At 38.0% G+C, this 13,326-nt stretch overlaps 1 protein-coding gene across 1 annotated transcript; it reads right to left on the minus strand.

Annotated features, from left to right (window-relative positions):
* Nucleotides 1-2,975: 2,975 nt before the first annotated feature.
* Nucleotides 2,976-9,049, minus strand: prl2 (prolactin 2). Its single transcript, XM_051920807.1, has 4 exons — nucleotides 8,875-9,049; nucleotides 8,108-8,215; nucleotides 7,807-7,986; nucleotides 2,976-3,364 (listed from the first exon to the last, which is right to left on the minus strand). The coding sequence occupies exons 1-4, from the start codon at nucleotides 9,028-9,030 to the stop codon at nucleotides 3,167-3,169; spliced, it is 642 nt and encodes a 213-aa protein (XP_051776767.1). The 5' UTR covers nucleotides 9,031-9,049; the 3' UTR covers nucleotides 2,976-3,166.
* Nucleotides 9,050-13,326: the final 4,277 nt, after the last annotated feature.

Here is a 13,326-nt window from a genome sequence, read left to right on the forward strand (position 1 = left end):
ACAGCCTCTCTCATACAATCTCCTTCCGGGACTCTCGCATCCCTCTCCTCGTTCTATTTATAAATCTTTGTACAGTGCCACCTACTGTCCAAATGAAATAACATTAATACCACAACATAACAGACAGTAGCACAAGAGCAGGCCTAGAACAAAGTAAAGAATATGTTAATCACAACTCCCACTCTTGCTTATTATAATGCCAAGAAACCAGCGATAGTGATGATGCCAGTTTCAGCATTGATGTTGCACTACTCCAAGTCAAAGGTGACACAGTTCATACAGTTGCTTGCTGCTCAAGAAATCTAAAAGAAACAGAACCCAGATACTCTCAAGTTGAAAAAAAGTGTTTAGCAGCAGTGTGGGCATGTGAGCGGTTTGCCAAGTATGTGCAAGGCAAATGGATTTTGCCTGAAAACACACCACAAACCCGTGGTTCTGCTGATGAACTCCTACAATTTTGATCATGCATATTAATGCAACTTATGAGTTTCAATGTGAAAGCAATACATGTTCCTGGCAATAAACTAGTAGTTGCTGATACACTCTCCAGGAATCCATTAAGGAAATGTGACTACTCAGATAGTGAGGAAGAAGTAAAAGCATTTGTTGAAGCAGCTGTGAGTTTCAAGGAAGTGTCAACATCCCAGTTGAAAAGTATTAAGGAAGTAATGCTAAGTTATATCGATTATCAAGATGCGAAGAAGTTCCTACATCAGGGCTGGCACAGACACATACCCTCCGATCTAAAGAGATATTCTACTGCCAGTGCATCCCTTCAGAAAAAGATGGGCTGCTACTGTTTAAGGACAAAATTGTAATTCTAACAAAATGCATAAGGATGTGTTAAACTGAATCCATGAAGGGCACCCAGAATTTACTAAGTGCCACAAAAGAGCAAAAATATCAGCGTGGTGGCCTACATTTAGAAAGGACATTAATAGAAAAGTGACAATGTGTGCCTTTTGTAGAGCTCAAATGCCTAGTCAAAGTAAAGAAACATCTCATTACTACACTCCTGCCTTCTGGTCCCTGGTGTAAAGTAGCAGCAGATATGTGTGAATCGAACAGTAAAACTTACCTTGTAGACTACTTTTCACGAGATGTTGAAATTTTGCACTTACAGACACCCTCTAACCAGCCAGACTCAAAAGTATCTTTGTTAAATGGGGTGTGCCTCGAGAGTTGGCATCAGATAATGGTGCACAGTTTTCTTCAGTGGAGTTTCAGCAGTTTAGTCAAGACTGCGATTTGTGTCATCCAACCACCATTATCCTCAATCTAATGGAGCTGAAGAGAGAGCAATCCAAACTGCAAAACATTTTCCATCAGCCCGACCCTCACTTAGGACTTATGTGCTATCAAACTGCTATGGGAATGAGCCCTGCCCAGCTGATGATAGGTCGACAAATCAGAACTAAGCTGCCCATGTTGGAACCCAAATATCAGCCCCAACCAATTGATCATGAAATGACGAGGATGAAAGGTGAGGCACCAAAGGAAGCTTACAAGTTCTTCTATGATCAAAGACACTCTGAGCAACCCCTGCCAGACCATCACCCTGGAGATAAAGTTCTCTTAAAGCTTGACACTGAGAAGAATTGGAAAACTCCAGCTGTGGCAGTGAATAAAACACCTGAGCATCAGTCATGTTTAGTGTATACTGTAGAGGACACTGTCTTACTCAGGAATTGCAAATACCTGCAGTCAGTTCACAGGAAAACAAGTTTTGTGAATAGCAGTCATTCTCAAGGAGGAACAGAAAAAGTTCCAGCTACTCTTCCAACAAAAGATGAAATTCTTAATCCAGCTCCTCAGGGTCATTTAATACCTACCTCAAATACAACACCCATACGTACAACAAGAAGTGGAAGAGTAGTGAAAGCATGAAAATGCTATGGTGATACCTAAGAAGAAATGGACACTTATTTCTGTATAGCAGCAACAGCAAGTTGTAACACAATAACTCCTGGTGTTGCTGTTCTGATGATAATTCAAGTTAAATGTTACCTGTCATAGGAAATGTTTTAGGAATTGTCTTGTTTTGTTAATAATGTTTTAGTGGTGCTTGTTCTCGGATAGAAGGGAGATGTGGAGATACAGATGCACCCTGCTGGCCAATAAGATGAGTAATCTACAAGCTACTGCTACCTCTTGGGGCAGGGCCATTGGGATACGTTTTCCACAGACTTGCTGTGTTGTTGTGTTTTGAGTTGGATGAAAGAATAATTGTAACAAAACCATAGTTCTAAATTGTCTCTCCAGTCGTGACTGTACCCCATCCATGGTTGGTGTCTGGTTTGCACCCAGTGATGGCCAGGATATGGTCTGGTACCCTGCAGCAGCAGATTTGGATTAAGTGGGTTCAGTAAATGTACACGAGAACTATCCAAACCATACCTTGATTTAATCTAAATACTGTGTTGAATTCTTCATTTATTCATTTACCATACCTGTTTTTTCATACACAGTCTTCTGAAGCACGTGGTAAGTACCAGTGGTGGACAGGGGGCTTGTTAGGTTTAAGCTAAGGCTTTCATATCATTGTGAAAATTTTTACTTAGATGCATACATACATACATCATACATTCTTATTTCCTTGAATACAGAAAATGTCACTTTCTTCAGAGATAGTGGGTTTAGATTGAGAGGAGTAGCTTGGTGTGCAGATCCTTGACACAACATCAACAGTCTCTGGGCAATCAAATGGCTAAGCTTCTGGTTGCAAATGGTCAGATCTCGTGTTCAGACAGAGAACCTTATGTTCAGCTCGTGTTTGTGAGCTCCCTTCATTTCATTTTCGCTGTATAGTGAATTGCAATGGTACATGCTGTGAATTGGAGTATATACAATAAAGATGAATAGATTAAGCTTGTGCAAGTGTTGTCATTTTTCAAGAATTTATAAGAAAATAAGTACAATTGAATCCTATATTGATGTAAATATTTTTTTTTACTTTTTGGTTATTGCAATTTCTGACTGGGGGTGTTCATTTATTCTACTTGCACTGTATAATATTGATTAGCAATATTCTTACTGCACTATGTGAGAAATACATTGGTTACTCCAATAATCAGTGAAAAAGGAACCACACAGTTATTGTACAGCACAGTTATAAACCCAATTCATACCGCCAGCAGCAAATTAGGCTAAACTTGCTGTCATTTTTTTAACACGCATGCTCAGTAGCTATACTGCACTTTAAGATTCTCAAGTAGTTTTGAATTTTATTGGAATCTCGTCTGAAACAGTGAAGCAGCTCATAATCATTCATTGGCTGAACTTCTCTGCTGGCAGATGACGACAAGTCTGATTCTCCCTGGGATAAGCCATTGATGGAATTGCTGATGATTCCCATTACCTGCATCTAAGAAAAACAAAGGACATGTGGTGTGAGGTTAGCATTGAAAATTGGTATCTGATTGTTTAAAATGTAACACAGTTGAAAAATGGTACACTGAATCAACTTTAATTAAAATTGGATTCTTAGTTTAAGTAATAATGTGATAATATATTATTGAAAGGTACACCTTAGGACAGCTTAATGCTCTGCTCATCTGGTACTTAGAAAGTGTTCACAACCATCTTTGAAATCTAAACTTCTCTTGCTGCTGTCAGTGTGTGACTGCATTTATGACTTTTCTCTAACTTCTCAGTATTTACAAATGCTGAAAATAATAACACTTTTTAATTTTGTTCATTCAACAAATTCATGAATTGATGTAAAAGCTTGCCTTCCAAATATTATTTAAAAGCTTATACAGGAGAAAGTTGGATGAAATTACACCTTTTAATGGCTAACTAAATAGATTACAAATGCAAGCTTTCGAGGCAGCTAAGGCCTCTTCACCAGGCAAGGGTATCAATCTATGGCTAACACGGTACAATACTCTACTGCTTTAAAAGTTTATAAGCACTTTTATCATATCAGCTGCGTAAATCATGCCATGCTAACTTAATGATTTAACATAACGCATTTATATAAAATACTCATCTAACCATTCATTACTGAACCAGCTTAATCCATTTCAGGTACATGTGTGGACCTAATCCTATCTTAATGTGCCAGTTCACTACTGGTCACACTTATATAGTACATGCCCCTATTCACTCATACTGGGCCAATTAGGATGTGGGAGGAAAATGTGGAGTGTTTGAAGAAAAAACCCACATGGACATAGTGAGAAACTCTACAGAGAAAGTAACATGGCTGCGATTTTACACTCAGGACTCTTTAGTTGTGAGGTAGCAGTGCTAATGACTACCTCACTGTACTACCTTTATTGAAGAAACAAATGAAGTAAGATTCAAATTTTGGCTTGGTCAGCACTGACAGAAACACGATCAGCCCACCAGGCTCATGGTATTATTGATTGTTCTGAACTTGAAGGCATTACGAAGCATTACATTTGATTATCTGGCTATGTGCCCTTATATTGTATATCAGTGCTGTCAAACACTATTAGAGCTTCAAGAAAGGAAACTGGTATCAATCAGTCAATGCTTTTTATGTAAGACCAACTATTTCCACATCAATGTTACTTTGTTGGAAGAACAAAATAAACAAGTAAGACTGAAAATGAGTAAGTGATGTGAAATATTTTATATTATACTTTTTAGTACATAGTAATGGAAGTTAACAACTGCATTACTGTTTAACCTTATAACAGCATTCAGCTCTGAACCACTTTTAGCACCTTTTTAGGAGCAATCACTGTCCTATGATGCTTTACTACTACAGTGCTACAATGCAATTCCCTCCATATATATAAATACAGTACATATATATTATATTTGAAACACAAGCTGGTTAAATAGGTTCTTCAGGTTCTATTGCAGCAGAGGAGCTCCAATTGATTGCGACAGGCTACAGCTAATAAGTGATAGGAAGAGCGCTTGCGCAAGCTTCATCCGTGAATAAGGCACAGAACAGAGTCAGACTGAATCACATGTTCCAAGTTCATCCACTGTGGATGATTTGGGCACAGACAATCCCAAACCAGTTACGCTTAACGAATACTGTGGGAGCTCCATATGGGTGAGTTATTATTTTTCGTGTTCCTCCCTGGTTTGCTGCATGCACCTAAGTGTTTATATTGTTAATAAATCCAAGTGTGATTGAGTGTGGGATTAATGTTGTCTGTAGCATTTGATTAATACAATATTTAATTGAAATATTTTTAAGTTATGCTTGCGGCATCCGTTAAGGTATTCAAATCCATTAATACGTTTATTGGCTGGTTGCATTATTGTTGTGGTGGTTTGCTCTCCTATGGTTAACTCTAATTTGGCTTCTGAGATATAAGGTCTGTTGGTTTGATATTAGATTGTCTTGTGAAGTGTAGAATATCTGTACATAGTGGCAATGACCTTTTGCTATGAGTAACCCCTTTATTGCTTGATTGATTGCTGCTTCAGCACTGCTTCTATGTGTTTAATGTTAATACTTTTGACATCAACTCTTTATTAAAATAGTTCTCAAAATCAAGACCAGGATTGATTCCATTTTTTTATTAGAAATTAAGATTAATTATTGCCTGCCTACTAAAATTCAAATAAGCTAAGGATGTGGTTTGGGTGACCGATTTGCCTGCTTCCTTTCACCAACCACCTCCCATGTTTGTCTTTTTCTGGTTCCCTTTCCTGTTTCCCACTAAGCCACTCTTCTCTGCCTCTGTTTTCTGAGCTCAGGAAACTTGGAAGGGTAGCTAATTGTATTATGTTTAGTGATTCATTTAAGGGCATTCCAGAATCATTCTGAAATTGAGGTTCATTTACAAAATCCTGATGCCCCCAGTCTAAAACTGCATCTGATAGCCCTTAGTTATTTTCGCGCCCTGTTGAATGAATTTATTTTTTGGGTCACATACCCAGCACTTATCTGGGTCCTCTTCATTTTACTACCATCTATAGGAGTGGAAAAAAGTAGTGTCCCTGTGTGAATTCTGACCAGTTACACAAATCGATTGAAATGGCCACTGTTTTAGTAAAACATAATCATTATCAATTTTCTACTAATTCTTTTAGCTGTTTATGTGGACACTCTTCTTGACTGTGGACAAAAATGAATTTTATGAATTCCAGTCAGTTCCATGGCAATCGTCAACTCCATGTCCAATATAACAAATGGAGCAGAAACAAAGCAGAACATGGAGCACATATGCTACAAGGAAGTGACAGGCATATATGCTATCTCAGTGGGGTAAAAAAGAGATATTTGCAAACTTGTTAAGGGAAAATAATGTGCACAAGCATTAGGAAGTTTTTCTTTACACAGAGATCCACAGACACTTGGAACAAACTACCAAGCAATGCAGTAGATAGTGAGGCTTTAGGGACCTACAAGCTAGACTTGATGTTATTTTAGAAGAATTAAGTGGATAGGACTGGTGAGCTTTCTTAGGCTAATAGCCTGTTTTCATCTAGATTGTTCTAATGTTCTAGTAAGTCATATACCAGGGGTGTGCAAAGTCATTCCTGGAGGGCCGCAGTGGCCGCGGGTTTTTGTTCCAACCCAGTTGTTTAATTAGAAAACAATCCTTGCCAATAATTACATTTCATGGCTTGTTAGTGCTTTAACTCTGCTATGTCAAGTCATTCTCAAATCCTAGATTTTTTTTCCCATTCTAAAGATATCATCCAAATATTTTGAAGTGTAAAACAGATGGGTAATTCTCAATCCTTCACTTTTTTCTCTTCTCTTTCCTTCCAAGTATTTAATTAAACCAAATAGTGCCTGATAAATACACACAGGCGTAAAGGGTAACAAGCAAAATGGATAACTGCTGGTTTCTTTTGTCATTTGCATCTTATTGCTAATAAGGTGCAATTACAAACCAAGAATGCAGCTGTTTAAGACTTAAATAAGCAATAAGGGTTCAAAATCTTAACGAGGGAGATAACTAAAATGAAGCAGAAGTGTTTCTAGAGCAATTAGTGCTTCTTATTAAGCAATTGGGTTGGAACAAAAACCTGCAGCCACTGCGGCCCTCCAGGAATGACTTTGCACACCCCTGTTACTGTAGTATGCGTCTGTGCTCTGTGTATGTGGGTGGTATTAGGTCCCTGTTACTCACAGGTTGGAGTTTAAATGTTTTCCCTATGTTCCCTTAGTTGCTTTTCCAGGTAGTTTTCTCCCATCTTCCAAATATGTGTATGTCAGTTTAACTGGAGTGAGTCTGAATGTGTGCAGAAAAGTGCTCTGTGATACATTGACATCTCAGCTAGGTTCCTAGCCTTGCTACATCTGATGCTGCTGGGAGGGAAATCAGCTCCCATGATGCTGAATTGGACAAGTGGCTAGAGACTGTGGTGCAATGGAGCTTGCTTGTTTTGACACAGCTGATGAAGGCTTAAAATTTGTGTTTTGTTTTATCATTCAGTGTGAAATTAACTATTCCTTTTCTTTTTCAGGTGAACTCCCTTTTCCCCTCTAAATTTTAGTTATTTACAGGATGTTGTTGTGCCTGAATATTGGGGTGCAAGTACTAAAGCGTGAATGGAGTAGTCATAAATGGAGCAGTCTAGTGCAGAGAACATTCACACACACCTCCATAACTCACTCTGACAGCACCAGCATAGCAGTTAAGATAATTTGTACTCTACTGGTATGAGTACGGAATTTAGAAAGCAGACAGAAAACATTTGCAGAAGTTGCCCTGGGCAGTAATCAAACCCGAGTCCTTATTATGTATTACCTAAATATTAAAAACGTTGACAAGACAATAAACATTAACTAAATCTGAGGCTCTTAACTTGTTCCAATGTATTAAAAAATAAAAACTGACAAAAGGTTATCATAAATCTTACTTTTTGTATCAATTTTTCCACTCCAGTCTTCAGCTCATGAAGCATGTTACTCATTTCCAGAACTTTGCTGCTGCTGAAGTTTGTAAACTCCTTATTATGTGCAATATTTTGGTAGAACTGTAGGAGCGGGTCTATCCAAGCAACCAGAAGCTGCAGTATCACTTGCATTAGTTCTTCTCCCTGAAAAGTGACAGCATAATGTAAATGCAATCAAAAGATACAATATGATTATTCCATATTTGCTTTGAAATGCAGTACTATGATTAGAGGACTATCCAAACGACAATGATCAGCCACTTACTGTAGCCCTCAGTGCATTATCCTTGTTGTTGGGAGTTGAAATCTTAGCTGTAGGACAATTTTGGGTGGCACTGCCTATGTGATTTTTGCTTGGTAGAAAGTATTTCTCCTTCATCAGGAAGATGGTGAGGATGAGAGAGGGTAAAGCAGAAAAGGAAAAAATAAAGCAAAAAAGAGAATGATAAAGATTTTAAGTGCCCCTGGAAGGAGAGGAAAAGAACATACCAAGAAGAAAAAAGAGAAAAGGGGGCATGTTAAGCAAAGAAAGAAAAAACACAGACGGATGGATGTGTAAGTAGCCATAAAGACAGAAGAAGTTTAATTTTGTGTTATGACTGAGGAAAAGTTACAAAAATCAAGCTTAAAGTGTTTTTTTAATGTTAGGGAAAAGAAAGACTGAAGAAAAGTGATGACAGACACATATTCTATATTCAGAATTCTACAAATATATTGATGTTTTAAAATATTATACATATTTAATATTTCTTACACATTTTCCTTCTTTTACCTTACACATTAATGAAGAAAAGCTGGCTTGTTAACTTAAATGAAGGAATAAAAATCACTAAATGAATTAACTATAGGTCAGGGATTCATGCAACACACTGCAATGGGTATGTATCAGTTATAAATGCAGTGTCACTGTGTTCAGAATATTTCATCAATGCATCTTACACAATTATGTTAATACTCACAACATAAACACCTTCTCAGTTCTTCCTAGGCAATCTAGCTAAAAAATTAACAAAGAGCATTTGAATAACTTACAAACTCAGAGTAGAGGTCGCTTGACAGATTATGCATTCTGCGGGAGTACTGGATGACTCTGTTAAAGAGGTCCGAGACAGAAATAAAATGACATCCTGAATCTCCATGCACACAGAGAGGTGCTGAAAAGACTTTGAACTCTACATTCAAGCACATCAGAGCCAGCAACAACACAGGGGCTGAAAGAAAGAGAGAGAAAGAGAGGCTGTAAGAAATTAAACAAAAAATGCAACTTTCTCCTTCCTGGTGATAATCGTACCTCTTCTCATTTTGTTACGCTTTGCTGAGTCGCTCTTGCTAGTTAGGATACTAGACTGCTATTTATAAGCACAGACTTCTGAGCAAGCAACATGTAGGATGAGTACATCCATTAAAAAAGCAGGACATTAAAGTATGCACGTGCTACCCTTCGTCATTTTCTCTCACGAATTTGGTCATGATTTGCGTCACATTCATAAGCCCAGAGCAGTCTCCACTAAGTCAGGCGTAATATTATGCAGTCAGCAAAAAATTGTGAGTTGCAAATTTAAGGCTGTAGAAGAATGCAATAAGAAAATGTTCTGTGCCAAGTAACTCACCACTCATTTCAACTTTATTTCAAGGAACACATCAGTGACATTAGACAGCATGGAAGTGGGTGACGTGAGCTTACAGTGTTGTTAGGCACGCACATTCAGCAAAGAAGAATTAGTAAGAGAAGCATGTGTCTAACATAACAAGAGGAATGATGGGCACTGTGCACAGACAACTCTGATGATCTTCAGACAAACTGACGATTTTTAGCAATGTATTGCTAACCCTGGTGCTACAGTGTTATGACCATATAGCTTTGGGAACTGCACTTTTATAAATTTAAAAAAAAAACTCTAATTGATGTATTTGTACCAGGACCACCTCAGTGATGTTGAAAAAAACAATCATTTTGAATAATCACTCATTGATTAAATTTAAAGCAATTAATTAGTGTAAGCTTTTGCTTTTTCTTCTATATTAGGGAAAGAATTTCTTGAATTTCCTCACACTGAAACATATTAGTGCCCCACCTTCTGTATGGGGAACACCCCTACCTTTTTATTGAAGATGCTTAAATCTCCCCACCAACAGCCTTGTCCATTCTCTTAGTATTTTGACAAATCACTCAGAGTCTTATCAAGCCTTGTAAGGTGTATATTTTCTTATAAAAGCTATGTTTGATTTTTGTATTCTCCATTTTTTTACTGTTTCTGTTTCTCAGGAACTCAAATAAATAACAATGTTTTGTTCCCAGGGCTTTTCAGCTATGTTGTAAGGGTGTTACTGACTCAAAACTACACCTTCCATGTTCTCTTAAATTTTCCTGGTTATATCACTTGCAGAGTTGAGTAAGAGCATAAGGTGGTAACAGTTGAAAAAATGGAACCAGTGGAAAGGGAAAAGTATGAACTAGCCAAGTTCAATTACTAGTAGATCGAAAATCTAGATAACAAGCTCACTGTTCAAAACCAAAATTTTGTCAGGAGGCACATATAATATGCATGTAAACTGAGCCAAAATGTAAGCTGAAAGGTGTGATCAAAAAGACAGAAAAGTGTTCATAGGGAAGAAAATAATGAACAAAAAATAATGCTAGAGAATATTTAAGTTGAATCCACAAACTTGGACAAATGAGGAATAACAAGATACTGATGTTTTGAAGCATCCTGGAAACAGCATCATACGTTGTACACTCATGGCCATCCTGCCTAACGATGTCAAGCAACTGTCTGTGACAATGCGGGTTCACGCCAAGCTCCCCTCTTCCTTCTGGGAGCTTTTGAACCCGACACCGTCGGTAATGTTACCAATGAGCACGGCAGTGGGGCATAACAATGGAACAAGGGGATGGTATAAAAAAAAGTGACAAGTGCTTTCATTTAAAACAACAACCAACAAAACAAGATAAGTATTCAAATAAATAAGTGCAGTGCATCCATAAGTCTTCAAATAAATAATCCATAAAATGAGTGAAGTAGTGGAGGTTAAAAATAATAGTAAAAAAATACAATCCTTTAAAACAACGAGGTTATAACAATGCTGGAAGCAGTCCTTTAAAAACCAGGTGTCTTCTTTACCTGGCGGCTCCACTGCTTCTCCCATCTGGGCCCCGCAACAGGAGAGTCTCCCTACCAGCAGCTGACCTTCTTCCCACACAACTGATCTGGAGGCTTCCCAATCCCTGGCTCCGGTCTAGCACACTCCAGACCGAGACTTGGCTTTCAACCCAACAGCCAGGACACTCACGTTGGGGCTTCTCCTTCCAAGTCTACCGACTCCTGATGCCTTCTTGGTCTTAAGCGGCCAGCCGTCCTTCTTCCGGTCACTCCCGCTCTCTACTAAATGCTCAGCAGGAGCGACAACTACCAACTGCCCTAGGTGTTGGCCAAACAACCCCGCTAGGGCTCACTATCCAGCTGCCTGCCTGCGAGCCTTCACTCGCTCGCACCGGCTCTCTCTCCATGTTGCTTCCTGCCCTCCTGCAACGTCCGGCTCTTTTCTTTTTTTTCTTTCTTCCTCCCCCTAGCCGCCTCACGCTTCTCTTTATAATGGGGACGTGATTCACCTGTGGCAATCAGTGGCTCCCGGGAACAATTACGGATGTGGATGACTCCTCACCTGTGCACTTAAGCAAGGACCGCGTGCATCACAAATCATTGCAGGAACCACTTCAGCCACACACCACCATGCCCTTCACTAAGCCGCGAGTGCAGTGATTATTTATTTTAAAAATGGCCTTTATAACATGAGCTGTGGACCCGCTATACCACATTGTCAAAACAACTGTTTTAAAATGGCATTATGGGAAAATGTAATTTAAATATAACAATGTTACTGTATATACGCATCAGACTGAGAAAGTAATGTGAGCCCTGGATTCCTTGACTTCTAAAATACCCAAAACAAATTTTCAGCTGTTTCTTGAGGTCAAGGAAAACTTATAAACAATAAAGAGTAAAAAGTCAAATCATGAAACAGAAGTCTTCATGGATTCAAAATGAATTATATAGAGCAGTATTTTTCATAGTGGTGTGCAGCAAGGTTATTATAGTTAACTAAAACTAATATCAAAACTGAAACTATTATTAAAAAAACATTTTCGTAAACTGAAATAAAATAATTAACAAAACCGAAATGAAAAACTATAACTAAACGAAACTATTAAAGTAGCTGGAAAGACTAACTGAAATAAAATAATAATTTACTAAAATATTTTTAGTTTTCGTTTTTGAATGAATATTCTTGCCGTTAGTCTTTAACCCTTGTAAGTTTTAACTCTAAAACAGAAAGTCATCGACCACGAACCGCCCGCACATATTCATCCAGTGAACGGTGGCTGGTGACGGAGGGCAGCTGTTCACACAGCATTTGCGGTGACAGAGCAAGCTGAGTGCGGGTGCATAAAGCATGTGAAATAGAAAGCGATATGCGTGCCGCCTTTCTTTGTGCTTGTTGTATATCAAGATGTAATTCAAATGGCTGAAATCAGAATGTACTGGTCAACAAAATGTTTACCATATGGTTGGAAAAATCACGAGTGAGTAACATTTCAGTTTATTTCTCAGGTGTTTGCTTTTTGTTGAGAGCGATTCACCTGCCTCTTCGCAAAGGAGAAATCGTTTTTGCTTTCTCATATACGAAGTATAGAGAAAGTATAGTAATCATGAAAAAATTCGACCTCGATATTTTGATGAATCTTGACGTTATAGACTAACCAGTGTCCAACAATACTATTTTTTTTGGAATTGTGTGCGTACGCACGTGCGTGTGTGTGTTTGTGTGTGTGTCTGTGTGTGTGTAAACACGATAACTCAAAAATGCAACTAGATAGATGGATGAAATTCGGCATGTGGTTGTTACACCATAGATCTGTATTAACTTTTGGGCCAAATCCATCACCCGGAAGTGGTACTTTACCTGAACACATACTCGATTTTTTTTTTTAATACAGCTGCAGAGTCCGATTTATTCAATTTTACTTTTATAATAATTGTTCAATATATTATTAATTTGATTTGTTGTTGATGGTTCCTTAATGTACATAATATAAAAATATAATCATTGTCTTGCGGTTTATTCCTCAAATATCCATCCCCATATCTGAGTATACAAGAAAGTCTCGAGGAGACCACTCCCGGTTGTTGAAAATTAAACGGCACTGATCGAGACTGACTAGGTCATCATACAAGATCAGCATATTGTTGCTGATCAATCACTTTTGCTTTAAAAACATCGTTTAACAACAAAGCGATACAAACAAAGGTAGAGAGTCTGACAAGTGATGAAAAACTAAACATACTAATGGGTTTTTGTATTTATTCCATATTTATTAATTTATCTTTTTTAGTTCATATTCACAACTCAAAATACCTGATATTGTGAAAGTAATCCATTAGCAGAATTTTAAAATATTTGTCTCCCTTTTTTCAACGTTTTTCT

This window comes from Erpetoichthys calabaricus, chromosome 1 (assembly GCF_900747795.2).
Source record: "Erpetoichthys calabaricus chromosome 1, fErpCal1.3, whole genome shotgun sequence".
NCBI classification, from domain to species: domain Eukaryota; kingdom Metazoa; phylum Chordata; class Cladistia; order Polypteriformes; family Polypteridae; genus Erpetoichthys; species Erpetoichthys calabaricus.

Bases quoted from the DNA above. Each gene is read 5' to 3' on its own strand.
- prl2 (XM_051920807.1), bottom strand. From the start codon at position 9,030: ATGTGCTTGAATGTAGAGTTCAAAGTCTTTTCAGCACCTCTCTGTGTG. The intron at 8,216-8,874 runs GTAAGTTATTCA...TTCCTGATGAAG, and splicing joins GCGACCTCTACTCTGAGTTT to GAGAAATACTTTCTACCAAG. The intron at 3,365-7,806 runs GTAAGATTTATG...TGTTTTTCTTAG, and splicing joins TGGAAAAATTGATACAAAAA to ATGCAGGTAATGGGAATCAT.